This window comes from Passer domesticus, chromosome 4 (assembly GCF_036417665.1).
Source record: "Passer domesticus isolate bPasDom1 chromosome 4, bPasDom1.hap1, whole genome shotgun sequence".
NCBI classification, from domain to species: domain Eukaryota; kingdom Metazoa; phylum Chordata; class Aves; order Passeriformes; family Passeridae; genus Passer; species Passer domesticus.
The window spans coordinates 25,791,799-25,816,430 of NC_087477.1; the positions used below are offsets into that span (position 1 = coordinate 25,791,799).

General features: G+C 39.1%; 2 protein-coding genes across 10 annotated transcripts in view; one reads left to right on the forward strand and one right to left on the reverse strand.

The window, feature by feature from the left end:
• Nucleotides 1-15,379, forward strand: part of LRBA (LPS responsive beige-like anchor protein) — a 373,617-nt gene extending 358,238 nt beyond the window's left edge. For 3 of the 4 annotated variants that reach the window (XM_064416676.1, XM_064416679.1, XM_064416677.1), the window contains exons 56-57: nucleotides 4,372-4,523; nucleotides 6,453-7,986. In XM_064416676.1, the coding sequence (XP_064272746.1) occupies nucleotides 4,372-4,523; nucleotides 6,453-6,543 (243 nt within the window). In that variant the 3' untranslated portion in view covers nucleotides 6,544-7,986. Of the gene's footprint in view, nucleotides 1-4,371; nucleotides 4,524-6,452; nucleotides 7,987-8,560; nucleotides 8,738-12,004; nucleotides 12,053-15,041 lie in introns of those variants that run through there. The other variant, XM_064416675.1, reaches the window with a different exon arrangement.
• Nucleotides 13,849-24,632, reverse strand: part of DCLK2 (doublecortin like kinase 2) — a 79,109-nt gene continuing 68,325 nt past the window's right edge. For 2 of the 6 annotated variants that reach the window (XR_010360799.1, XR_010360798.1), the window contains 7 exons: nucleotides 22,844-22,977; nucleotides 21,516-21,593; nucleotides 20,471-20,567; nucleotides 19,017-19,097; nucleotides 18,139-18,255; nucleotides 17,276-17,358; nucleotides 14,543-14,681 (listed from right to left, as the gene is read on the reverse strand). Coding sequence is in view for 4 of the 6 variants with exons in the window: in XM_064416682.1 (XP_064272752.1) it covers nucleotides 14,469-14,681; nucleotides 18,139-18,255; nucleotides 19,017-19,097; nucleotides 20,471-20,567; nucleotides 21,516-21,593; nucleotides 22,844-22,977 (720 nt within the window). In the remaining 2 variants the exon portion in view is untranslated. Of the gene's footprint in view, nucleotides 14,682-16,441; nucleotides 16,522-17,275; nucleotides 17,359-18,138; nucleotides 18,256-19,016; nucleotides 19,098-20,470; nucleotides 20,568-21,515; nucleotides 21,594-22,843; nucleotides 22,978-24,632 lie in introns of those variants that run through there. The other 4 variants (XM_064416682.1, XM_064416680.1, XM_064416684.1 and 1 more) reach the window with 3 other exon arrangements.

The window sequence follows — 24,632 nt, forward strand, 5'->3', positions numbered from 1 at the left end:
CATTGCTGAAGGAGAGTGGCAACTGCATGATTAAAGTGGGGCATTTAAAATGAATAGCACCTACCCATGGGCTGTGCTGACAAACTCTCCTCATTGGCTTTTGCTTGGGGAGGATAGAAAACGGAAGGAAAAGGGTCATAAGTGTGGAATTTGTAGTAGAACAGCTTCGGTTTTCCTGTGTCATTATGGGCCAGTATTTCAGGATGTTATTGGTAAAACTAGCAGTTTTCAATAGTGACGCTGGGATCAACATTCTCATTTTCTTTCTTGTATTCTTGTGCTAGAAAACTGCCATAAAAAAATTCAGAACCTCTGGGGAAATTCAAGGTCTAATCAATGCCTTCCACCTGTTTTTGTTTTAAATACTGTATTGCTCAGTGAAGCTTAGGCATATCACAGTACATCTACCATGTAGTGTTTAGATATCTTAATGAATACCTTTAACTCTAAATAGTCTGCTTGTTCTGAGAGGTAAAGTTATTTTATCCTAAACAAAGACTGTATGCTGTTTCACCCAGAGGAACCAATTTATTTTCCTTTCCTGAGTCTGTTTTGAAATGTGGAAGTGCCCACAAGACTCCTGCTGCTGTAAGCCAGGGCTGTCACAGTGTCAGCTCTGCCTTTTTACAAAGCACTGCCTTTCAAAAACCTGAAACGTTAAAAGGGATTTGTGCAAACTTTTGAGACTTTCCAGGGAAATACAAGTCAGAAATGCAGCTTTTAGAACATTGCTGAAATTGTGCACTTTGGGGATTATTTGAGAGTCTGAAGCTCATGTTGTGAGAAAGATTAGTTGCAGGGTTGTTTCAGTTTCATACCTAGCAGAATTGCAGATAAACTACGCTGGGGAAAAGCAGAACAGTAAAATTGATTCATGTCACCTTCTATACCAGCTGGAGTACTTGGGAGTAAAAGCATCCTTTCGTTTGTTAAATCTTGCAGGGCGTTTCATGGAACTGAAATGTTGACAGGGTCACCTTTTTCTTCCATTCATTCCTTCATCCCTTCATTCATTCCTTCATCCCTTCATATATATTTAGGTAAATGACTGAGAAATTTATTTATAAACAATAAAAATTAAATAAATCAACATCTTGTCTTCATGTCAAGCAAATGACTTAGTAAAATTGCATAGGTATTAGTAAGGGTTCAAAGCCTGTACTTTATTTAATCAAAAGATCACAAAATCTACTGCATGTTGCAGGTAGTGGAAGAGTTAAAGATTAATGGCTTTAATTTGCCTTTTAATATAGCATTTCTTCAGTAAAAGCCTCAAGTATAAAATTCAAGTGAACCATGACCATAAGGTTAATGGATTTTCATCAGCTGAATTTTATAAGTGTAGCAAATAATTATTTGTCACGGTCTTCACTGCAATTTGGAAATACCCTTAGGAGGCTGCTATTGTTATAGAGAAGAAAACTACCCCATATTGATTTTTGCTTCTAATGCATAATCTCTTTAATACTTTTGTGGTTAGTTAGATCTTGTGGTCATCCACTCAGTGCATGCTAGTTCTAGATAATTTTCAGTCTTACCAGTTTGTTTTCTGTCCCTTTCTCACTCTACTCTTCTACGACAGTCTCTAAATTACAGTTTTCAAGCTCCTTGTGCCTGTGCTCTCCAGGTGCTTAGCACATTTCTGACAGCAAAATCACAGAAGCAATTAATAGTTGGAACATTTATTTTTTGGGGGAGAGGAAGAAGCTTCAACTCAGAATACTCCATTCTAATCTTCATTAGTATTCCATTTTCCATACTTCGCTGTGGTTGGAAAAACCCTACAAGTTCTGCTTTATTGTGTCTAAATTTACATGTATTGCTTGTCATCTTAGTTCAAAACATGGCTGGAATAGGTTTATCATCTTTTTTTTTTTCTCATTGTTACATTTTGTTTAGAGTTTATGTTTGTGTTTCAATTACACTCCTTTTAAAGTTATTGTATGAAATAAAATTCCAGCAATGTGATCCATTCTGACTCCTTGGGAGTTGTTGCAGTAAACACTCAAAATTTATAACATAATATAGAAGCTCTATCTTAATCTAAGTGTCGCACATCGTATAATTCTTACAGGATGTATTTGGCATCACAGTAATAGAGTGCAGCAATACAAAAAATACAGATGTGCAATATGTCTGACTTCAGTTACTGCTGCTCACAAAGCAGTATCTTACACACACTGTATATTTTGGTTTCTAGGCTTGTCAGCAGTCTGTATAAACACTTCAGTGTTGCATGAACGTAACGTCTTTGTGTTTTAGTTTCTCTGATTTTTTTGTGTTGCGTGTGCTGTAAATTCTCTATGTTAAAAAAGTCCCAAACTTGTTTTCCCTGAAGCATGTAAAAAGTTTTGCATATTTGCAAACCTGTATAAACAGAGACTGGAAGTGCCAAAATAATTACAGATTTCAGTAGAGAGATGTTTGCAAAATTCTGTCTTCAGTTCTTTCTACTGTTTCCTAAATCTAAATCTCTGAGCTGGAGTTTTGCTTGTAGACTATCATCTTGAGGCAATGTCCTTGCCTTGACAATCTTTTAGTCAAAAAGAATCAATTTATTTGAGAGTGTGTTTATGGGATTTAAAAGCCACTGCTCTGAACGTCCTCCATTCTTACATCATTCTATTGAGAAGTTGGGCCAGGTGGAATTTATCACAAATTAATCCTGATGTGAAGGGTGTGTATTGCATTGAAAGGCTGCCCAGATTTAGCTGATTCACAAACCTTAGGTTAAATACATTTGTATGTAATGCTTAGTATCTGTGTTTTGTACTGAATATCTGTAGGCCATGGATGCAGTTTTTCCCTGCAACCAATCATCCCTCACAAAGAGGTGCACAAAAGATCCATGGCCAGAAATGTGATGGTTGTGACCCTGGGCAAGGAAAGGGAAGAACTGATAAGGAAGCAGAGGAGAAAGAAGAGCAGAATGGAGGACAGGCTGTTTCTGTGCTGAGTATTGTGGACCAATCTAAAAGCAGAGAGCAGAGAAGGAAAAACAGACACAACCTGGGGAGCAAAAGTCAGAAAGAGAGTGGAGAAGAGGCATCTGAAAACAAGAAGAGAGCATAGGAAAAGGCTTGGGCTTACTTGGAATTATTAATCATGTAGTTTCAAGGGTCTTGATCTTGCTGGTGGCTCATGCTGATGTCATTCCACATGACAGAATCTGTTCAATTTTCTGGTTTTGTTTCTTTGGAAAATTCTGCAGACCTTTAAGTTTTCCTGGAGAGATGGAGGATGTGGTCATAAAATCAGGGCCTCTACTGCTTACATTTCTTTTCTGCACAACAGCCTCCTTTCAGATGCACTTTTTAGCCTCCTCAGGGTTTATGTAGTAGTAATTACTGAGACCCATATTGAAAAAATGCTCACATGCTGTGAGAAGAGTCAGTCATGGAGTCTTCCAAGGATTGCTGTTGGGAACCAGCTTCATTCAATGTTTTTTGAGGTGGGGAATGCTGAAAGTTTACAGAGTGATGAAGGCAATGCCTGAGATGAATGGAGAGCTCTTATTCAGTAAACTCCACAATATGACAATACTCAACAAGACTGCGGTGTATTCACTGAAACTGATAGGATCACCTCAAAACATGGAACATGGAATAAACCTGTGGTAAACTTCTGCCAATTTCTCGCCCTCCTCAGAAGGCATCAGCAGGCTCAAAAAAAAATTAAGATAATTCTTGGGCAGCATTTCCATAAGTAGATACTAAAGGGAATACCATCTTTCTTCATGATCTGGTTCCCAAATAAAGATTTCAAATACAGATTTGCCATCAGTCCCCATGGTGCATACAAAACAGGGTGTATGCTATTCAAGTTTTCACAGGCAGTTTCAGGATGGATGATAAAAGGAAACACAGTCTCTCTTAAGAGAGGTGGATCATTATTTTATTAATCCAGTGCAGGAATCTAAAAGTGCTGGTCTAAATTAATTTTAGTGATTCGTATAACAATTCAGTTCCTGTCAACATTCAGCTTCTGCTAGGCTGGTATTAAAGACCCTTGGGGGAATGTCAGGTGCTATATTTTAATGCCAGTGCTGCTGCATCTTGTAAATCTAGCTAATTAGAAGAGTAAATTTCTTCAGCTGACCTCATATTGGATCTTTGGAACATGGAATAAATCACAGGTGAGGTGAGACTTAACTACTGACATCTAATGTATTGGAGATGTGTGCATAAAAGTATTAATTCTCTTTCTGGGTAAAATAACATAACAGTAATGTTGCTTCCCAAAAGCTTGTATTGATAGCAAAGTCTCCCTGGACATCCAGATATCAATATGAAACCTTTTATTGCAAGGAAAAGTGGGGAAGTGAGAGCCACACACACATTTATCTGACAGATCTCCCTGTGCTTTCCCCAGGCCATTCAGCTGAGTCGGGATGGACAGTATCTGCTCACAGGTGGGGACAACGGCGTTGTCATGGTCTGGCAGGTGTGGGACCTCAAACGGCTCTTTGCTTACCCAGGGTGCGATGCTGGAATCCGATCCATGGCCCTGTCCTACGACCAAAGGTGAGACCAAGTCTGCTCTGGACAAGAGGATTGAGGAATGCATATCTACAATTAAATTGTGTTTTTGTTGTTGTTCTGATTGTGATTTTCTGTGGGTCAGAGATCCTGGTGATTATCTTGAGAATTTTTGCTGGCAAAAGTTTTTTTTTTAACATGTTATATTTAGGGCAGATAATATTTTTCAGGATTTCAGCTCTTTGGGGAATGAAGAGAGATCTAAGAAATCTTTCTTTGGCAGACTTTCAAGATAGGCTGAATTATTGGTTTGCACCAATGTACAGCGTGGGTCACATGGAAGGGGAAGGTTACATGTGTGCTTTCATCTCTCTTCTTTCACTTACAAGACAAATCACATTCCTAATTCCAGACTTTTGTGTTAAAAATAGAACAGTTGGAATAGGTGCACAAGAAGATTCCCTCCACACATCTATATATTTGCCAAAGCAAAGTGTCATTGTCAGTTCTAGAAAAGATATTTTATCCACATACAGCATGACCCTTTTAGAACAAGCCTCCTGCTGAAGGTGACCAGTTAAAATTTTTACTGCAGTTTCACATTGCACTTTCCAGTGCAGCTGTACTTGACAATACTTCAGTGCTTTTATCACAAAAATATTGTTTGTTTATAAGATGGATGTTTCCCATTTCATCTCTACACCCTTAGCTTTCAGGCTAGGATTTTATTTGCTGTGGTGTATTTACTAAATGGTGTTTCTGTGTACTTTTCAAACAGATTTGTCTCCTAAATCCTTTATGGATGTCTACATTATGCAGTAAACCATGTTCCTGAGGCTCTTAGCCTTCCACTTACTGAAATCCATGCTGAATGTTTTTAAAATTTTTATGTGTTTCTAAAACTTACACAAAATGAACTTGAAAAAATCCAAACCAGTAAAACCTGTGAACTTCAATGAAACACTGAACAGCTTCTTGATTAGCATAATTAGAGAATATTGGCATTTTGTATGAAGTGGTTTTCCATTAAAAAAAAAGCCCTCGCTGTTAAATGTATTTCAAAAACTGTTGAATTTTAGACCTTGGAAATTTTGCATTTAGAGAATCTTTAATTAATGACATGTTAATGAACTGAAATTTAATATGGGTATAGAGAAATGTATCCATGGCCTCAAGTTAAGAACCTATGCACTATGGGTTGGAAGACAAAGAAGATATTTACTCAGAGTATTTTACTGAGTAATTACTGATTAATTACAGGTAATCACTCAGAGTTATTTAAAAGACATTTTAATGTAACAGAAAAACAGTTAAAATTGTACTGTTGACATGAAATAGGATCACCTATCAAAATGCAATGTTTTGATGATCTCATACTTAATCTTCTTTTTGAAGAAAAGATTTGCAGTCTTTTACTCTGAATTTTTTAATTCTAAGGCTTTATTCCTCCCAAATGCCAGAATTTTATACATCCTTACAGTTCTGATTTTTGTGATGCTTTAATGAGACTGTAGAGAAAATGATCCAGAGACTGATTGTGTACTGTGTCAGGGTCATGGCTTTTCAAACACATCTAAATGATCTCCAGTAGCAGGCCAAGGGTAAGGAATTCAGAAAGAAAGAGTGTCTCAGTGGGAAAGCCCAGGGATTGCTTTCAGGAGCTTCCAAAACAATCAAAGCCTTCAGCTTTACTATTTCCAACAGAAGCCTTGTGCCCACACCCAATTCCTTCATGTAGATGTGCTTAACTGGGAGACTTGAAACTGAAATGAAACTTCTCTTTGCTGCTACACCAGGGCTTCATACCCCCCCAAAACCAAGAAATAATCCTGGGGAATCCCAAGTGGCCTTGCAGGACAGGAATGCTGGTGAGCAGTTGTGTTGCCCAGCTCTCAGGTGTCGCTTTAGGCTGACCCCACAAAGTGTTGCACGGTGCTTTGCGCGTTTTCTCACCGGTGAATCTGCTTCCCTCAGGTGCATAATGACCGGAATGGCGTCCGGGAGCATCGTGGTTTTTTACAATGATTTCAATCGCTGGCACCACGAGTACCAAACCAGGTACTGACCTTCCCAGAGGCCGGGACAAGCACTGACAGGAGCAGCTGTGGCCAGGAGGGAGCTGCACACAGCACTGCCTCCCTCGGGGTCGAGCCGCACACGGCTCCTTATAAATACTTCTATTACATCTGAATGTAACTGAAATTTGCTGGAAGAAGCAACCTATTTTTTAAAGTTAATTGCTATTTTTGTAGACCTCGCTTGACTTTTTTGGGGGAAGGGCAAAGATGCAGAAAACCAGCTGCCGGGTTCTGTAGTTAAAAAAAATCTATATTTTTAGTCACAATGAAAAGTCTATTTTGATCCCTGTATGTAAACGAAACCTAAAGTAAACATGGTTGAAACTCACATTCTAGCTATATTATGAAGAAACAAATGTTCCATCTGAAGTTTTATCTATAAATTTGAGGAAAATATGATTTTAACATAACGGAAATTAATTATGGTATTGGGGGAATTTCAATCTGTGCTGTCTGTACCACACTTTGTCTCGTACTTTTCCAAATGATTGTACTACATCAGCACTGAAGTTTCTGGGAATCAAGGGGTAATATTTAAATTATGGTTAATGTAATTTTAAACTTTGCAAATCATTTCCATCAATGTTACTCTTCAAGCACGTTTCTAGGCTTAGATAATAAGTTCTTTTTTAGTTGTATGTTTAGTGCAGTTACGAGAGAAATCGGGAACGGAGTTTGTGTTACATCAAGTGTGAATCCTTTTTAGTTTCTAACTGGCATCTCCTTCAAAGCACACCAAAATGTGGATTGTTCCTCCAAATCAGAAAGGCTCCTTTTGAAGGCTTCAAACCAGAAGCCCACAGAGGCAGGTGTTTTCTAGCAGGGGCAAGTTCCAAAGCACATTTCTGCTGGTTGACTGTGAAAGCAGGGAGGCAGCAGGGGTTTGCTGGTGCACAGCCTCTATACAGCAGCAGAAGCACAAGATTTGCAGGCCACTTTTTCTTTCTTTTTTGTCAGAATGTGCCCCTGCAATACTGTAGCACATGTCATATTCCTTTTCTGCCTATAGCAACAATGTCTTTCATATTTTGCTACCATCAAATCCAGTCAGATCCTGCCTAGTCATTTTAAATTACCTCTTTCTTTTAGGAAATGAAAAATAATTTATACTAAGGAACAATAAGTTATTTTGGTGTTGCACAAATCTACTTTTCTACAAGATTGCTGTGCAGAACTCTGTGAAAATATTTGTGAAAAGAACTGTTATTGTTTTGTAAGTCTGTATTGCATAAAAATCTCCTTTGTATGTTGTGATCTCTGAGTTGAAATTTACATTCCATATCTGTATTGATACATACATTTCTCTAGCTGCCTACTAGAGCAGTTCCTGGTTTTTCTAAGCATTTAACTACTCTATCTTTCAGTAAAGATTTGGAATGAGAAAATTCAGTTTGAGTGAATAAATTAAATAAAATTACATTTGTAATTGACGCCTTCAGTGGAGTACTGGGTTCTTGTGATTCAGGATATGTTCCTAACAGAGGAAAGGGGTGCCATGGCTGATGTATTCAATGTACTTTTGGTTTGTATGAAAAGGTGTTTTCTGTGCTTTCTGCATTTTCATACAGAGGTGATTGTGGTATATCAGTAGTTATATTTTCATGTTTTGTCTAGCACAAGGATGATGGGTCATGTCTGTGGGAAGTGCCTGATGTACTGAGCTCTGTGTACTGAAAATTTGTTATGCAAAACTTGTATTTCACATTTCCTCAAGTTCAGCCACATTCACAGCCTTGTATCAGCAATTTGAGAGGAAATTGGAATGGTCTTGAACTCAAATTTGAGGTTTTTCTCAAGCCAGGGGTGGTTTTTCCTAAACTGGGTGGAGGGAAAACAAACAAGAAAAAGGTGTATTTTGCTAAATGGAAATCCTGAAAGTCTTCTCTTTATGAGCAAAGACTTCATTATTGATAGAAATAATAGCTCCTGATCTTGGAGCCAAAATATTTCACAGGGAGTTGATTTGGTAGGTTGCTTGTTTTTGAAAGTGCTCTATTGGATCAGGAAATGCTTTCCCAAACTGGAAGCACAGCTGTACCTGTGTGTGCTGTCCTGAGTTGCACTTAACCCTCCTTGGGAAGCAGCAGCTGCTGCAGTGTGGTGTTTTCTGAGGGAAAGGACATCTTCACCTTCTCCTCCGTGAGCAGGCCTGTGAAGACACCTCTGTTCTGGACTTCTCTGGTGAGTAGGACATCCCCTCCTTCCACAGGTGAACCCAAATACCTTGGACACCACCCCGGGGCCCAGGTGTGCACTCGGGATCTCAGCTTTGGCTGAAGTAGTTCCCAACTCATGTTGTTAGTGAGGAGATGGAAAACAGGGTTAAATTTCCAGCTGTTCAGGCAGCACCTGTGTCACATGGATCACCTAAAAGCCATCAGCAGGTGCCAGGCATTAACCTGCAGCTGGGCCTCCTTTGGCTGCTATTGGCAGAATATTCCTCAAGAGAGGGACAGACCTCTCTCCTCCGGTGCATTTTTGCAGAGGGAGCATTTATGAAGAACATTTGTATGTGACAGTCTGGCCTTTCTTTTGCCCTGGTGAGTTCAAACAGAGCTGCTGCCAGCTGTGGTTATGGGAAGTGCTCTGCAGCAGTGCTGCTTGGTTGGGTTGTGCAGTACTTGGCAAATGTATCTTGAAATCCCTTGTATTTTCTGTCAGCAAATTGCTGATAGAAATACTATAGGATCTATATGCTATAGATGGGTGGTCAGAGTGGGGGTTTCTCTGAAGGAAGTTTGAGTTGTGGTGCTACTGCAGGCAGAAGTAAATGAATGCTCAGACTGCAGAATATTTCTGTAGCTCCTGGCTGTTTTGTGCTGTCTGTCTCTACACCTGAAGGCAAGCTGTGTATGTATCTGTTATTGTTTCTTGCCCTGACATCCTCTTGCTAGTCCTTCACTTTGTTCCTGGTAAACATCCCAAAGAGCTGATCTGATACCAAGGTAATGGGAAGTGAATTTTTTTGCAGCTTTAGTCAGGACATGAATGTTGTTAGTTGTATAGAGTAAGAATGGCCTGGGTAAGGTGACTATGTAGATTGTAGTTTTTTCACTTTGTCCTAAATTTCATATTCATAGAGATTTCAGTGTGCTTGTGGTATACTTCTTTTTCTTTCTCCCAGAAGTAATTCAAGGAGAATAACAGATCACTATATTGTTTTTGAGACACTGGGTTAATCCTCATTAAATAGAACCAGAGATGGGCCATTCTGAGAGTGCTGCTCTAAACCAGTGAGACCTCTCTCATACAGGGCTAGGATGTTTGTGTAACACTTGAAACCAGTCACTTGCATGGATTTACCATATGATACATCGTTACATGAAATCCAAAATAGTTCACTTTTATGCAGAACCAACCTGAGATCTTCAGTAAACTAATGCAGTTAATGATACATCACAATTTAAAGCTGCTCTTCAAAAGCTCTGGACAAAAAAAAAAAGAAATGGTTTTAGATTTTGCTTATATGTACTGACATTCAAGTATGTTTAACCTAAAGCTCCTCGATTCAAATACAACCATTGTCATGAGGTAAAAAAAGATTAAAACATACAGAGTTTGAAAGAATAAATTCTGACTTGTGTGTGTAAATAGTGTACATTCAGTTGAGACTTATTATCGAGAAGCATATTGTTAGAAAAGGAATGTAATAAATTTCACAACTATTTACATATTGTAGGAAATACAATTTTTTTTTTTGTAAATTCGTTGAGATAATAGTGGAAAGTGTAGTCTTGAAACCAAAGAGATGTGTGCATTTAGTAAAATCTAAAATTGCAGGCAACTTTGCCCCTGGATTGTTGTGTGTGCTTTGGAAATGATGTTGCATTGTGTGGGAACAGATAAAAGGGTTTCCAAAATGTGGTACTTGCTGTTTGCTAAATGGACAACAGTTGAGAAGTGGTAACTGATTCTTTTATTTTTTTCTTCAAGCTATTCTAGTATTTTTCTTGCTGCTGTGTGAGCTCTGAGCTGCAAAATTTTGTAGGCACAGCTCAGTCTGGTTGTGTGGAGACTTTGGTGCTATCAGTAATAGCAATGTCCAGTAACAGAAATTACTTTACCTGGCTCTCCCATTTTGCTTTTTGCCTTGCTTATCCTGTGTGCAAGGGGTGCTTTTTTCAAGCCTCTGTAGCTGCAAAAACAAAAATCTGACCATTTGAAACAAAACATGTAGTGTCATTCAAGCAGTGTTTATAAATATTCAGCATTTAAATGCTCTAGACTGCAACATTTCCTGTTAATTGGCAATTATCTCACCTCTTATTTTGGGGAGGAAGGAACAGTTTTAGGTACTTTGAAACCTGCACCTTGCACAGTTCACACACTTGGCTTCCTGTTTCCTAAGGAAACAAAGGCACTTAAAATTCAAATTCTCTTTGAAATAAAAAAATAAAATCAAGAACAGAAGCAACAGCTTCCTAGTGTGCCTAGTTGCACAGCTGCTTGCAGCTACCACTCCCTGCCCTGGTATTTTTTTTATCTTTATTTTTGTAATGCTAATTTAGTTTAAAAAGAAAACAAAATTCCTGCTAGAGTGAATTCCCTGACAGAGAAGCTCAATTTAATACCTACTTCTGTGCTTTAGACTTGCTGACTGCAAGTAGGAGGGTTTGATTTGCTTGTCTTTTTTGGCATCTTAAAACCATCAGTTTTACTTAGTGAGCATTTTTGGTTGGTTGCTAGTTTTGTGCATTTCTGCTGCTTTCCAATTGCTGTTTGGGTGTAGCTTGAAAGAAAGAATGAGTAAATGCAAAATATAGTTTCCCATTTAAAAACTGATAAAACTGAAGATGATTGATAGATAAATACATACATTTATGTAAAAGTGAAGGAATCACTATAAGTTAATTAGCTATAATAATTAGACCAGTGACTACTGGGAGGAAGAAAGATTTGAAAACCAGGGTTAAATGGGGATTTACTGACCTGTGTAAATATTCTTGACAATTAGCCACTAAGAATGAGTCAATACTTGATGAAACTAATGCCACAAAACAGCATCTTCATGAATGTATTTTGAGAATTATTTTAATTTTTTTTTTTTTTTTTTTTTTTTTTTTTTTTTTTTTGTTCCAGAGGGGGTGATTGTCTGTATGGGTAAATATTGATGGGAATCAATCAGTGGATGTAGTGTTGGGCTGATTTATGGCAGGAGAGGATTCAGTCCTGGGACTTTAAATCTAAAACTGCAGGAATGGCTCATTGGGCTTTTGTGAACAACCATTCACTTTCAAAGGACCTAGAAAGATTAGGATATTAAAAAAGATTATTTTTAATAATTATTTTTTTAAATGTAGGCATGGTAGCAGTAGAGCTGTCACTATGAGTGTTTGTAACAGTTCTTTCTAAAAATTGTGTAACTTGTTGTAAATTTCTGTGATAGTTTCTTTCCCTTTATAACAGGAAAAAAATTTGTGAACCAGAACTATTTTTACCTTCTTCCAGCAGCAACTGGTGGTTCTACAAGAGAAGGACTAAATGAAAGTGCAGCAGGTAAGAAACCAAATGTGATACTTAGGGACCTTCATTAAGTGTTTTGGTGTTAACCAATGCATCTTTATTTTATTTTTATGTTAAAGTGTGATATCTCCTGCACCTATGCAGACTGAACTTATGTGGAAGTATTTTAAGGCATGGAGTAGTGCTATAATTTTGCTAAGGTTACACAAAGAGTTGGGGGCTTTCCTAGCTATCCTGTTTTTATCTGATTGTTGGCCATATGATTATTTTTTCCAGCTGTCATCACTATTTTTAAATAGGCATTTTGGAACCTGCCTCTGCTCTGGGAATCAAAATACTTGTCTAAGACTGTTTAGATGTGATGAGTCATTCACATTAGGGATGTGAATTCAGGGTATTTCTCTTTACTTTCTTCTTCCAAGGTAGTAGTAGTTTAGAACTGGCAGCTGTTGACCAGGCAAATGATGATCCCTTCTATTATAGATACATAATTATTTGTGCAACACAAATACTTGTTGGAAATCCTTACCAATCCATGGCAGTTTTTTTCTTCATAGCTGAATCCATCCTCTTAGGAAAAACAGAACTTAACCCAGCATTCATTATTTGCTTGTTGCTCCCTCTCTGCTGATCTCTGCTCTGCTCTTTTGGAGGCTCCCTGACTTCGCTGTGGGGGCTGGTTAGCCCGCTCCACCTGAAATTCCACATCCTTTCTTTGGCTGAGTCTCAGACTTGTTGCAGAAATCACCAACCACACAGGCAGCCAGCTACAGACTCTCACCAGAATCTTGAATCAGAAGTTTCTCTTATTAAGGTTGGAGTGACAGCTTCATCTTTTTGCACTGTACCAAAACCCAAATTATTTTACAGAAAGGCTATTGCCATACTCTTCAAGTACATTGAACTTACTCCAGGGAACCCACAATGAAGTTAATTAGCAAGGATTGGTTGTAGCCCAACCTTTTTATCATAGTTTAAGACATGCTTTGTTTTCCTAACTTTAATACCATTTTCTTGCCAAGATGTTGCACATCTTTCAGCTGCCATGGCCTTAAGCTATCACTTGGCACTTTCTGATCTTTAAATGCTCTTCAAAAGGTAAAGCAACCATGTTTAATCATGGCTTTAATAGGAAGCAATGAACTTTAAAACAATGAACTTTATGGGAATCCCTCAAATTAATTCTATTAAATTGATTTGGTAGGCATCTAATTGTTCAGTCTCTCCAGGGGGAATAAGACAAGTGTCACTGATAAAATAACTGAGCTCTCAAAGAAAGGAATGACTTTTTGTGTTCTGTTTTTTTAATGAAGAAAGTTTATTGCAGGTCTTTCTTTTACAATTCTAGTAGAAAGTATAGCTAAGAGAAAAAATGAACTATGACCAATTCATAAGAACGAGCAAAGGAAAAGGATTAAGCTGAATACATATTCTATTGAACTAAGCATTATGGTAAAGAGAAAACCTTGTCTATTTTGTGACTGCAGATTAAGGAGAGCTGCTTCCCAATCCTGTGATTTGGTTTCCAGTGCCTGTGCCAGGTGAATAGGGGGATAGCACTGACAAACCTCTGATGGCTACTGATGGCAGCTCCTCTATCAGCTTGTCCTAGAATGAGGAGATGCTCAGCTCATCATAGCTTGGATAACATGCAGCAGGCTTTCCCTTCACAGGCCCAAAGTAATTTTAATTAATTTTTTTATCTAACAGGTAGTCTGACCCTGGAGAAAGGTGTGGGTGGGACACTTGTGGTTAGGATAGAAAATGGCTAAAGCAAAAAGGCTTCCTTCACTCCAGTCTTCATAACAAATAAACGTCCACTGCTCATGTTTACATCCCAAATTACTTTATTTAAATTCATATTATCTAAACACTACCCTGCCTGCAAGTCAGATAACAAACTTGATGGAAAACAACCATCCTTCCCTCTCAATCTCATGTTTGTCTCATGATATTTTACAGTTAGTCCACTAAAAAATTCTTCGTGAAAATTTGCCTCTTCAAGTTTAGTAGAAACTTGGCTAAAAATAGAGGCATTGGAATAGAAGGCAAATATAAGTTTTCTTCCCTTGTTTGCCTCTCCCACTTTTCTGAAAATTCCCATCAGAAGAACAGAACAGGGCCTGCTGGTGGACGTGAGGCCAGGTAACTGTTCCCCACCTCACTGCTCATATAAAAATATGGTTAGCTACACCATAAGTTAGTCTATTTAGAGCCCAAGGCTGTGTGAAATGGAGTTAATTACTGACACAGAGAACTTAAAAAACCATCTAACATTGCCGGAGTCTTTCCCCTACTGCTGTTCCCAAGATGTTCACCCCCTGTGAGAGAGAGGATCAGACCTGGCTGGGGCTCGCCATGAGAGGTGCACACAAACTGAAAACAGCCATGGGAAATGAAGAAAACTGGCCAGAGTGTGGAGCTTCGGGTGGATTTGTTTTCCCCAGTCCTAAGCACCAGGCTGATCCCCAGCAAGGCCAGGAGGAGGCAGCGTGGGGGACCGGAGTGGCTCAGGAGCAGCAGGGAGGAGGGGCTCGGACCCAGCCACACGAGGATCAGCAGCTGCAGCAGCAATTGCAGAAATTTTCTCCATTCCAGCTCTACCAGAGTCCTGACAGCGCTTGCTGCAGAAAATCTGACTCTCTTTATCTAGAGCTGTGTTCTACAAACAAACAAACAAAACAAACCCAAGGCAAAACATGAAACAACACTTAAATACAGCCCTGTCTTAAGGGTTAAAACAATCTACAAGACATAAACTGCATGCAATACAGCCAGGATAAAAAAGGAGAAATAACATTAGAAATCTTTTATATAATGAATTGTATATTTTTTGTGATGCTGACTTTAGGAAAGGTAAGGAAAACTTATCTTCCAGATGTATGCTTGCCATGATGTTGCAGGTTTAAAATTTTTGTCTTGCAAGTCTGATGTGGAAAAAAAGATGGTACGAGTGGTTGTGATAGAGAAGGAACTCGTCATAGTAACTATTAGCAAAATTTCTGTACCTGTGTTTTTGCAGACACAAGGAAGCAGGTGATGCTTGCTGAGAACTCAGTGCTACAATTCCTGTAACAAACCACAAGGTACAGAAGGGGAACCCCTGGGGAAGGCGACAGGTGGAAACCTAAACACTTTCTTCTTTTTTCAAGAAAAGGGCCTGCTTTTCTGCTTAGTGGTGAGAGTAGGAAAATAACCTCGCATGGATGCAAAAAGGCATAATTTCTGAATTCTGTACTTTAAAATGAGCTTACAGGAGAAGGGAGCAAGAGGTTGGAATGAAAACTGAGAATTATTCGATTATCTGGAGTATGTGATGCATCTGCTGAAGACAACAATTTCCATGACCTCAAGGGTATGTGCTAATTCTAAAAGTCAGGTGCTCTGCCTTTTCCTCAAAGATTTATTCTTTTGATTGGACTTGCTTTACTAATATGAAAATTTATGTGGTTTTAGTTGGGTTTGACTAATACACTACTCACTGAGGTATTTAATACTGAAATAATTTTCTGACACAAGTCAAATTTAGCATGGTTAATTTTTTTCCAGATGTGTTTATTATATCAAAGTCATCAAGGACAGCAGATCCAAGGTACTTACCCTCCTTTTTTTGTTGTTGTTTTGTTGGGGTTTTTTTAACTCAAGTTACATCACTAGCCTCCATGCATAGAGAGGTACAAGGAGAAAATTCCATAGTCCACAACTGAGTTTCTGCTAGTGACAATCAACACTACAAAGGGAGCATGCAAGGAAAGGAGCAGCTGAATTGGGTCTGAACGTTTCAGATTAGTGATCTATGATTAAAGGATTTTTATCATTATCAAGACACCATTGCATTGCCTTTTTTCTTATTGGAAAAATTTGTAAATAGGGGTTTCTGCTATTTCAGTGGCAGGTAATGTTATTTAAAAGGGGAAGGACATGCTTTCAGTTCATGCTGACAGTGATTTTCTCCTGTGCTGTCCTCATAGCAGCAATACAGTTCCATGTAATCAGTTTAGGGTTTTCTTTTTTAATTTTACTTTTGCTACTCAAGAACTTTTTTTATTTATCTAGGACTGAATATCACGTGTCTGGCTCTAAAAGAAGTGTCAATTCTTCACTTTTCTCATCTTTTTCTAGATGTTTTTAGATACAGTGAGATATAGACATGCACAAAATGACTGCCAGGAGAATAAACCAAGACATGTCTGAGGAAGTAAAAAATTGTTGTTTTGGTGTTTGCTTAGCCTATTTCAGATATGCCTCACTCAAGACAGAACTATTTTTTCCTAAGTGCTTAAAAGGTATTCCTTTGCTGGTTTGGTGTGGCTGTACAGCTTTTTCCACTTCAGACTGGCTTAGTTATTTCTCCTTTCTTGTCACAAATGGAGACCATGTATTTTTTGTGCAGCAGAACAAAGCATCGCCGTTAGTACGTACCATTGCCTTGGACCTACTCAGAGGAAAGCAATGCAGGCATTGGGAAAGGAGGAAAAAAGGAAGAAAGCAAGGGACAGAAACTAGACTTACTTTAAGCAGAACTAACACAATTGCAACAAATTTAGATTTACAGAACATTTCTTAATTGACCAAAAAAAAGAAAAAAATCAGTAATGAATTAAGAGCAACATGCTTTTGGGGGCAGCAGGAGCCTCCTGTGCAAGGACACTGAACTGGGGATGTGCAGTTTTACTTATCTGCCACAGGATGGTATTATCTGCATGGGCCAGGTGACAGTGTTGGAATGAGGTGATGCTAAAGGGGCTCCAGTGAATGTGCAGGTGGACTGAGAGAGCAATGCACTGCAATACACCAGAGTTACAAAGTGTGCTTGTCTGAAGCTGAATGTTGGTAAGCAATGAGTGCTGGAGCAAGTGAAGAACTTCTGAACACAAAGGTAACTAAATTTCAATGCTCAAGGTAAACCAGGGCAAGAATAACAAATTGGGGGCTTAACCCTCATTAGATCACAGTGTTTTGAACAAGATTTTACTTTTCTTTTCAGCATTAACTGGGAGCTGCATTCAGCAATTAATAATTTTGCATTTACATCCTTCCATTCCTGTTAGAAGGAAACAAAGCAGGAAAACGTAAAATGAGGTGAACTTTCCTGGCTGAAGGAGTGTCAGTAGCTAACAGAAAAAACTCACACCAGTAGGAAGCCAAAGCTATGCTGTGTCAGAGATCTGAGACAGGCTTAAGTGGCATGCAAGTTGGAGAGGGGCTGAGAGTTAGAATTAAAATTGCTCTTATTACATATAGTGCATTTTATACCAGTTTTCAGCTTCAGGCTTATCCATAGTCTCAACAGTATAAAGAATGAAGCTCTGAAGTCCCTCTCAAACTGTCAAGTCAAACTGTCAAATGAAATGTAGACAAGAGCATGAACCTGAAATCCATTTCCTGACTTATTTTTATGTTATCACTTTTCCTACACTTAAATTGTTTGCCTTTTTAACTCACATAAATGTATTTGCAAAGACAGAGAGGTAGGCAGAAACATTTTATTTAAATTTACTGGTTCTCAGATGATTAAAACAATAATTCTTGTTAACATAAGTGGTCTGGCCTTTGAAAGTAATTAATACTAATAGGAGGGTGAGGGTGGAAGTCCCTGTTACATTGCCATGGATGGTTTCACTTTCTTTGAGTTACTGAAGATACATTTTGTGTGCAGTGTCCATCCTTGCATCAGACAGGGACAGAAAGGAAGTTTCTGGAATGGAGCCTGGTTTCCTGGCACAGGTAGTATTGAACAACACTGTGCTCAAGATGAAGCAATACTTGGTCAGGCACAGAGGTAGACCCTAGTTAACTAGGTCGGCAGTATGATTAAAAAATTCTTGGTTTTTATAATGAAAAAAATTGTTAATAAACTTCATTCTAACATACACCTCCTTAGTGTTCACATGTTTCTGTTTGAAAGCTCATTTTTAACTCTTGGGCAGCACACTGTGATAGACTTGGTTGCTCTCAAGCAATGATGAGACAATCCACATTATTCATTAATAAAGACTAGAATTAGAGACTCTCCTAGTTTTGGGTTTGCTATTCTTGCACCACACGTGCTCATAGAGCACTGTCAGGAAAATATGCAGAGTATACTAACAATGTATAAAAATGTTCATTTCTCTTACCATGATGACAGAAACCCCAGCAGATGTGTTATTTTGCTTGGGTAGGGTGTTATTAAAGTGCTGCTTCAGTTTACCTGTTACTTCAGCTTGCATATTATTCTCCTGGGAAGCATCATCCTGCATAAGAAAGAACAGAATATTCAAGTTAGGAAAAAACAAAAAAGTTTTCTATCATCAGGTACTTTCTGCTTTTTAATGAATAGTAAATATTCAGACAGGCAGTCCAAAAGTGAACACACTCTGCTACATGAGAGACAATTCCAGAGGAAAGGAACTGAGCAATCACTCGCTGTTTTATGAAAGAACTTCTGTTTCTTAAAATGACATGTGCCACTTCCAGTGCATTGATTTGTCCTAAGTTTGCAGGCTGGATTCAAGCAGGTTAAAAATAACATGCTTAAAATAATCTTAAAAATGAAAAGCATATTTTTCTCTTGGATTTCTTTCAAATCACCACTTTAAATGGCCCATCATGTCCTACGTCTGGAGGTGTTATCAAGTATTATAAATATGCTTGAGAGGAGCTGTTATCCATTGATGCACTTGTTAATAGTTCTATTCTCTTGTGTCAGGGAACTCCACAGATCACATTCAGTCCCTCTTTTAGAACATGTCTGAAAATAAGCATTGACTGTCTCCATGTAAGCCTAGTACTTATTAATAATTAATTGATTTTAAATCAATAAGCAATGCACTTTGGTGTCCCCCTTTGCTGCTGCCTGAGAAGATGAAGGACCTGGCAGGCATCAGCTTAGTGTCTGTGGTAAATCAGGTGTTATATTTGCAAATTGTACTGCTGCTTCTGAACACTACAGGTTAATGGTTAGAGGTACAGGTTTAATGTCAAATTAGAGACAAGTGCAATGTGATTTACTCACTGACACCCAGGGATGGCTTAGGATCTGTGCTGCTGTGTAGCGGGCTTCAGAATTCACATGTAGCATCAGGCTGATTAACTCCTTCATGGAAAAAGAAAAAAAGAGGAGTTTGAAGGGAGGGGGGGAGGATATGAAAACTGAAAATAATGTTGCACCAAGGTCTTCTCAGTGCAATCTTCTTGATACCTAGATGGAAAAAAACCAACCCCAGCAGATACCAGAAGCAGTGATACCAGTGTGACTTATGTGGAACTTAAATTTGCCCTTTAGGATTAAGAGTCTGTTTGAGATCAACTTCTTCACTGTACCCATGTTTCACTGAGTCTATTGAAAACAAATGAAAAAGAAATGTTAAAAAGATCAGCTCTAATGTTCCACTTTGTTCTCTATATATTCATGCACATGACCAGAACAAAAACAAACATGGGAGAGAGGAGATCCTCTTTGGGCAGTGCATATGCACTCAGTAACATTGCATAAAGAAAAACACAAATGAGAGACAGGAATCTGCACCTGAAAGTCAAGAAACTGATGAAATTATTTGAAAATGTTCTCTTCTGTGTTGCTGCAGAAGAATAAAAAACATTGAACCAAGTCCCTCCCTCAAAAAACCTTTTACAGCCTCCAAATTATCAGTCTTCATATTCTTATCAAGGTTATTTAAAGATTATTTCAAGGGCACTGTCCATTGCTTCAGTTTTGGGAAATGGTTTCTTCAAGCAGATGATAACAACACACCTAACTGAGAGCTTTCCCAACCAGCCAAGTTCTTTAGTCCGTGGAAGTTTGAAGTGAGACATCACCTTGAATACCAAGACTGAGAAACTTATTTATTCAGAATGCCTGTCTGGAAATGTGTGAGATGACTGGGACTTGGGAAATGTTGGTAAATGGATAAACACCCATTGAGAAATGCAGAAAAAATGCAGAAAAAAATTCAGCTTCTCACTGGCCAGATAAAAAACCGCCTCCACTTGTTAGTGAGTCCTCAGATATTACTCAGAGCACTTTAGTGAATTAACCTGAGAAGTGGGGCTTACAACTTGAATCTTTGTCCTAGAGACACAATTAATTTAACCAAAACTGCCATGATCACAGAAGAACTGCTGGCAGTGGCAATTAGGCATGGCTGCACCTCTTGAAAAGTTCTAATAAATGCCTCAAGTAAAAATAGGAAGAAATGCCTACTGCAAGCAAGCTACAGAGCAATAATTTTTCTTTTTTTAAGGAGTGACAAGAGGGAAAAATTCAGGGACACATTAATTGTACAGCTGAAGCACTGAACCTGCTGTGAAGTGCATCATGAAGTGAACTGGGCAGCGTGTGACATTCCCTGACTGCAGCTGGCATTTTTGCTACCCTTGCTGAGGCAGCCTGAAACATTCACCAGGCATTGTTCAGCTGAACCACTGAAAAGGCACAGCAGCCTTACAGGTGAGAAAAAATATCAGTACCTTTGCTGAATCAGTGATGTTATCCCAGTAGGGAGAGGGAAATTCCAGCTTCCCCACAAGTATCTGATCAAAGAGGTCTTCCTGAAGGTTGTTTTCACTGTAAAACAGCAGTAAGAAAAAAAAAATTATGAGAGAAAAAGCCAATTTGTCATGGGAATTTTAACTTGATTTGGGGATGGAACAGACATTATGTTAATAACTACTAGAAATGCATAATTTACAAGTTTATACAGTGATAGCTTTTCTGAGCCAATACATTGAGGTAACTTTTCCACTGGAAGAGGGGCTGCATAGTTAACACACATTTATTAATCTCACTTATGACCTGGATCTACCAGCATGATATGGACATTCTTTGTGCCCTCCCTCAAAACTCTAATCAAAGAATACAGTTTCTTGCACAATGTATCTTTCAAAACACATTTTCAGCTTTACATGTGAAATAACAACAGGAGAAACCCAAATACCTGAACTAATATTTTTTCCATCAATAATATTTTTATTATTTGCAAGATATTTTTGTTCAGTGAGGTGTTTTAGTTAAAACCTAACTATTTTGTTAAGTATTTTGCTGTAAAAATGAAAAAAACAGGCTCTGCATTATCTGAGTAAGAAAAATGGTTTTTGCAAGCCCCACGGCTCGTTTGGCACTTCCCAAACGGAGGAACGAGGTTAAAAATTCGGGATAAGCACATTCCCCCTCTCCCGGCTGACGGTGCCCGCTCCCGGCGCCGACGGCAGAGGGCAGCGCGAGTCCGTGGATGGCGGAGCTGGATCCGCGTGGGGACAAAAGGAAACGCCGCTCTGCCCCCACACCCCCCACGCAGCACTAAAACACCCGCCCCCGTAGGAAAATATATTTTAAAAATTGATCCCAAGCCCTAAAATGAGGGACGAGTGAAAACCACTCAAAGAAATGAACGAATCCGTGAGGAAAACTCATCAGTCTGATCCACCTTTCTTCCTCTCCCAAGGATGCCTCCTTCAGGGAGAAGGGTCAGGCTTGCTCTGAAAGGACTTGACTGCTTTTGCCTCTGACACTCACCTGCGAAAAGGTGGAAATCCACATAACAGGATGTAAGTGATCACACCTGCAGCCCAAATATCCACCTTTAAGCCATACCTGAGAAAACAAGTCTGTGTTACTTGTGCTGAATTAACAACAAAAATAACAAAAGAGTCATTCCAATCAAAAAGAAATGATGCTGACAGGATTACATGAGAATCTGTGCTGAGTTACTTGCTGCTGATGAGGCGATGCATTTTGTGCCTGAGCATATTTTTCTTCACACCTTTACAATCTTTAAGAAACCATGATTCTATGATTTTTTTCCTCTACCTCAAGGCTCTCCAGGGTCTTCTGAATATACTGAAATCCAAGTCAGTATCCTGGTTTTTCCCAATCCAGAGCCACTAATGGTTAAAGACAAGGATGTGCTTTCTCAGTCCCCACATGAAGTAACTCTCTCAAAGGTTATCATGTGTTGCTAAGCAACAAGACACACCAATTCTCCAGCCTCTCCAGTGAGTAACGCGGGCAAGAAGAGCTGCACTTTTCTCTTAAAGCACAGAAATTAAAACAGCAGAGGTCAAAAAGAGGCCTTTTCTCCTATTCAGTAGATTCAGTTTGTCAAACCCTCAAGCAGGCAGGCGAGGTGCCCTCTGACACCGGAGCTGACTGCAGCTGTGAAATGTTTCTCAATGCAACAAATGCACTGAACAAGGAGTGAAACAGCACAAACAAAACCTCCCTCCATCAGGAAATTCAGAGTGGTCACAGCTATGGCAAGAGTCAGCCAGAGCATGGAATGGAGGTCTCATAGGTCTAAAAGGAGAAAGGACTTGTGAAAATCTGCCACTGGTGAAAATTTACCATTTTACAAAATTTTTATGCAATGACCTGTTAAATACAGAATAATGGGGTTGTTCAATTGTTGTCAAACAGGATGTAAGACCCAAAAGGGTCACTTGAATCAACACAATCTGATTAGAACTGTCCTGAGAACAGGTTTAGACTAGGTGACCTCTGCAGCCTCTTCCAGTATAAATGATTCCATTTCTAATGCAAGCAACTGTGTTTTGCCTGTCTGTTCTTCCCCAAGCAGCTGCCATGGGTGGTACAGTGAGGCAGGGAGCACAAACCCATGGACTCCACTGCACCAGAGCTGGTCCTGGGAAGGTGGGAGAGGAGGCAAAGGCAAATTCTGGGAGCAGGCAGAGCAGGGACACTGGCCTCTTGGAGGAACTGGGAATGGTGCCCTTTTGGGGTTTGGTTACAAAGCAATGGAGGGCCAACCTGTTGGAGCATTTAGATCTTACAACCTGCCAAAAAAGAGTGGCTACCAGGCCTGTGCTGCAGGCAGCAATGCTCACCCTGTCTCTGCAATGATTTCTGGAGCCACATAGGTGGGTGTCCCACAGACAGTGTACAAAGGGCCTTCGACCACCGTCGCCAGTCCAAAGTCTCCAAGCTTCAAAGACTTGGTTCCATCTGAATATTCACACACCTAGAATCAGAGAGATTAACACAGAATGAGGAGCAGGACATCTGCATTTTTATATCCACTAATTTCTTTGGGAAATCTCATCACCACACCAAGAAGATGGGAAAAAGAGGTAATTTGCACAGCCCTGTAGGACAAGAAGAGAAAAAATTATATTCCCATCAATTGCAGCTGAAGCAAATGTTCAATGGAGCTGTCTGCCAACTATGTAGGTCAGACCATGACACAGCCTCGAGCAACTAGAGGTGGAAAAGAGAACTTAGTCCTTGAATGTTGAGAAGTTTTAAATATATTCAGTAAAATCCTCTACTTTTATTTGACTGGGACCTACAGTTTAAACTGGCACTGGCAGCCACAATCAGATTTGTTTAACATCTTGTTATCTTAGCATAAATCTAGTCGGCATATTGGGCAATTTCATCAGCAAATGTCCTCCCTGTGCTCTGGGCAAATTCAGTTTAGGTTCCTGTGCAGACCCAGCTGCACCTTACCAAAAGACCCATAAACAATCTAGCACTGAGTCATTTTATTGATGAAAGAAGCTGAATTTCGATAGAAAGAAAAGTGCTATACAACAGTGATGGCAGGAATAAATCAAACCAGACCAATACAAAGGAAACATCCCCCTAATAAATTCATCTCAGTTTCACTCTTAAAGTAAAATGTTCATATTAACATGATTTCAAAGGCATCTAGTTTCTAGAACACAGCACCCCATAATCTCCAGAATGACTGAATTTATTTGCCTTCCTCAAACAACTGAGCACTGCAATACCTTTCTTCATTCCCCTGTGTAATTCATACCAGTAATGGAAACACTTGTTCTCCTTTACATAACACCTGCATACCAGCTATTACTCTTCGGGTTTGCATTTTTTAAATGCATGACTAGCAAAGGGAATGTAATTCCCATCCAGACAGGCTGGATGACCCTGTGCAAAAAAACTAAGTATGTGCAATTACAGGTAGCAGTTGATGGGAATTATTTGCATTTACATTCAACACCAGGATGCTATCTCAACATTCTGCTGCTGTCAATCACAGTGAGCAAGATTTGCATCTGTTGAGTAATCTCTTTAGGCTTTCTAGGCAGAAAGAGCATTTGTGCCTATTTATAACTGTTTCAATCTCTAATGAGAGCTTAAAATTTCTTTGGACTGTCTGTGTTTGGAAATACACTAACAGTACGTGAGACTTCCACCTTCATTTTCTCTCTCAAGTGCCATGTTGCTGTGACTACATTTTCCAGGAGAAGCCTCCCCCCATGATTCTTTTTGCTAAACAATCTAATTTATTTGAGGGTTTATTTAAATTGCTAAACGCTGTCAGTGGAATTACTGGGGAAAGAATTGGCTATTAATTAGGAATATTTTCAGCTTGTAGCCCTGTCCTTGTTATAGTTCAAAATCCAGTCTGGGATAAGCTGTGACTCCTTCTCTTGGTTGGAACTCATTAAACAGGACTGACAAACACCACAAAAGACTTTTAAGAAATGTCTCAAGCAGGGGAGATTATGGCCCTGTTTGTGCAGTGCGTGCCACTTAATATCCAGTATGTAATGAACAAGTGTAACCTCTGTGGATGGATAAGTGAGACAGCACACACTGATCCCATTCTGTGCACAGAATGGGAATGATGCCCTCTGTGGACTGGGGAAT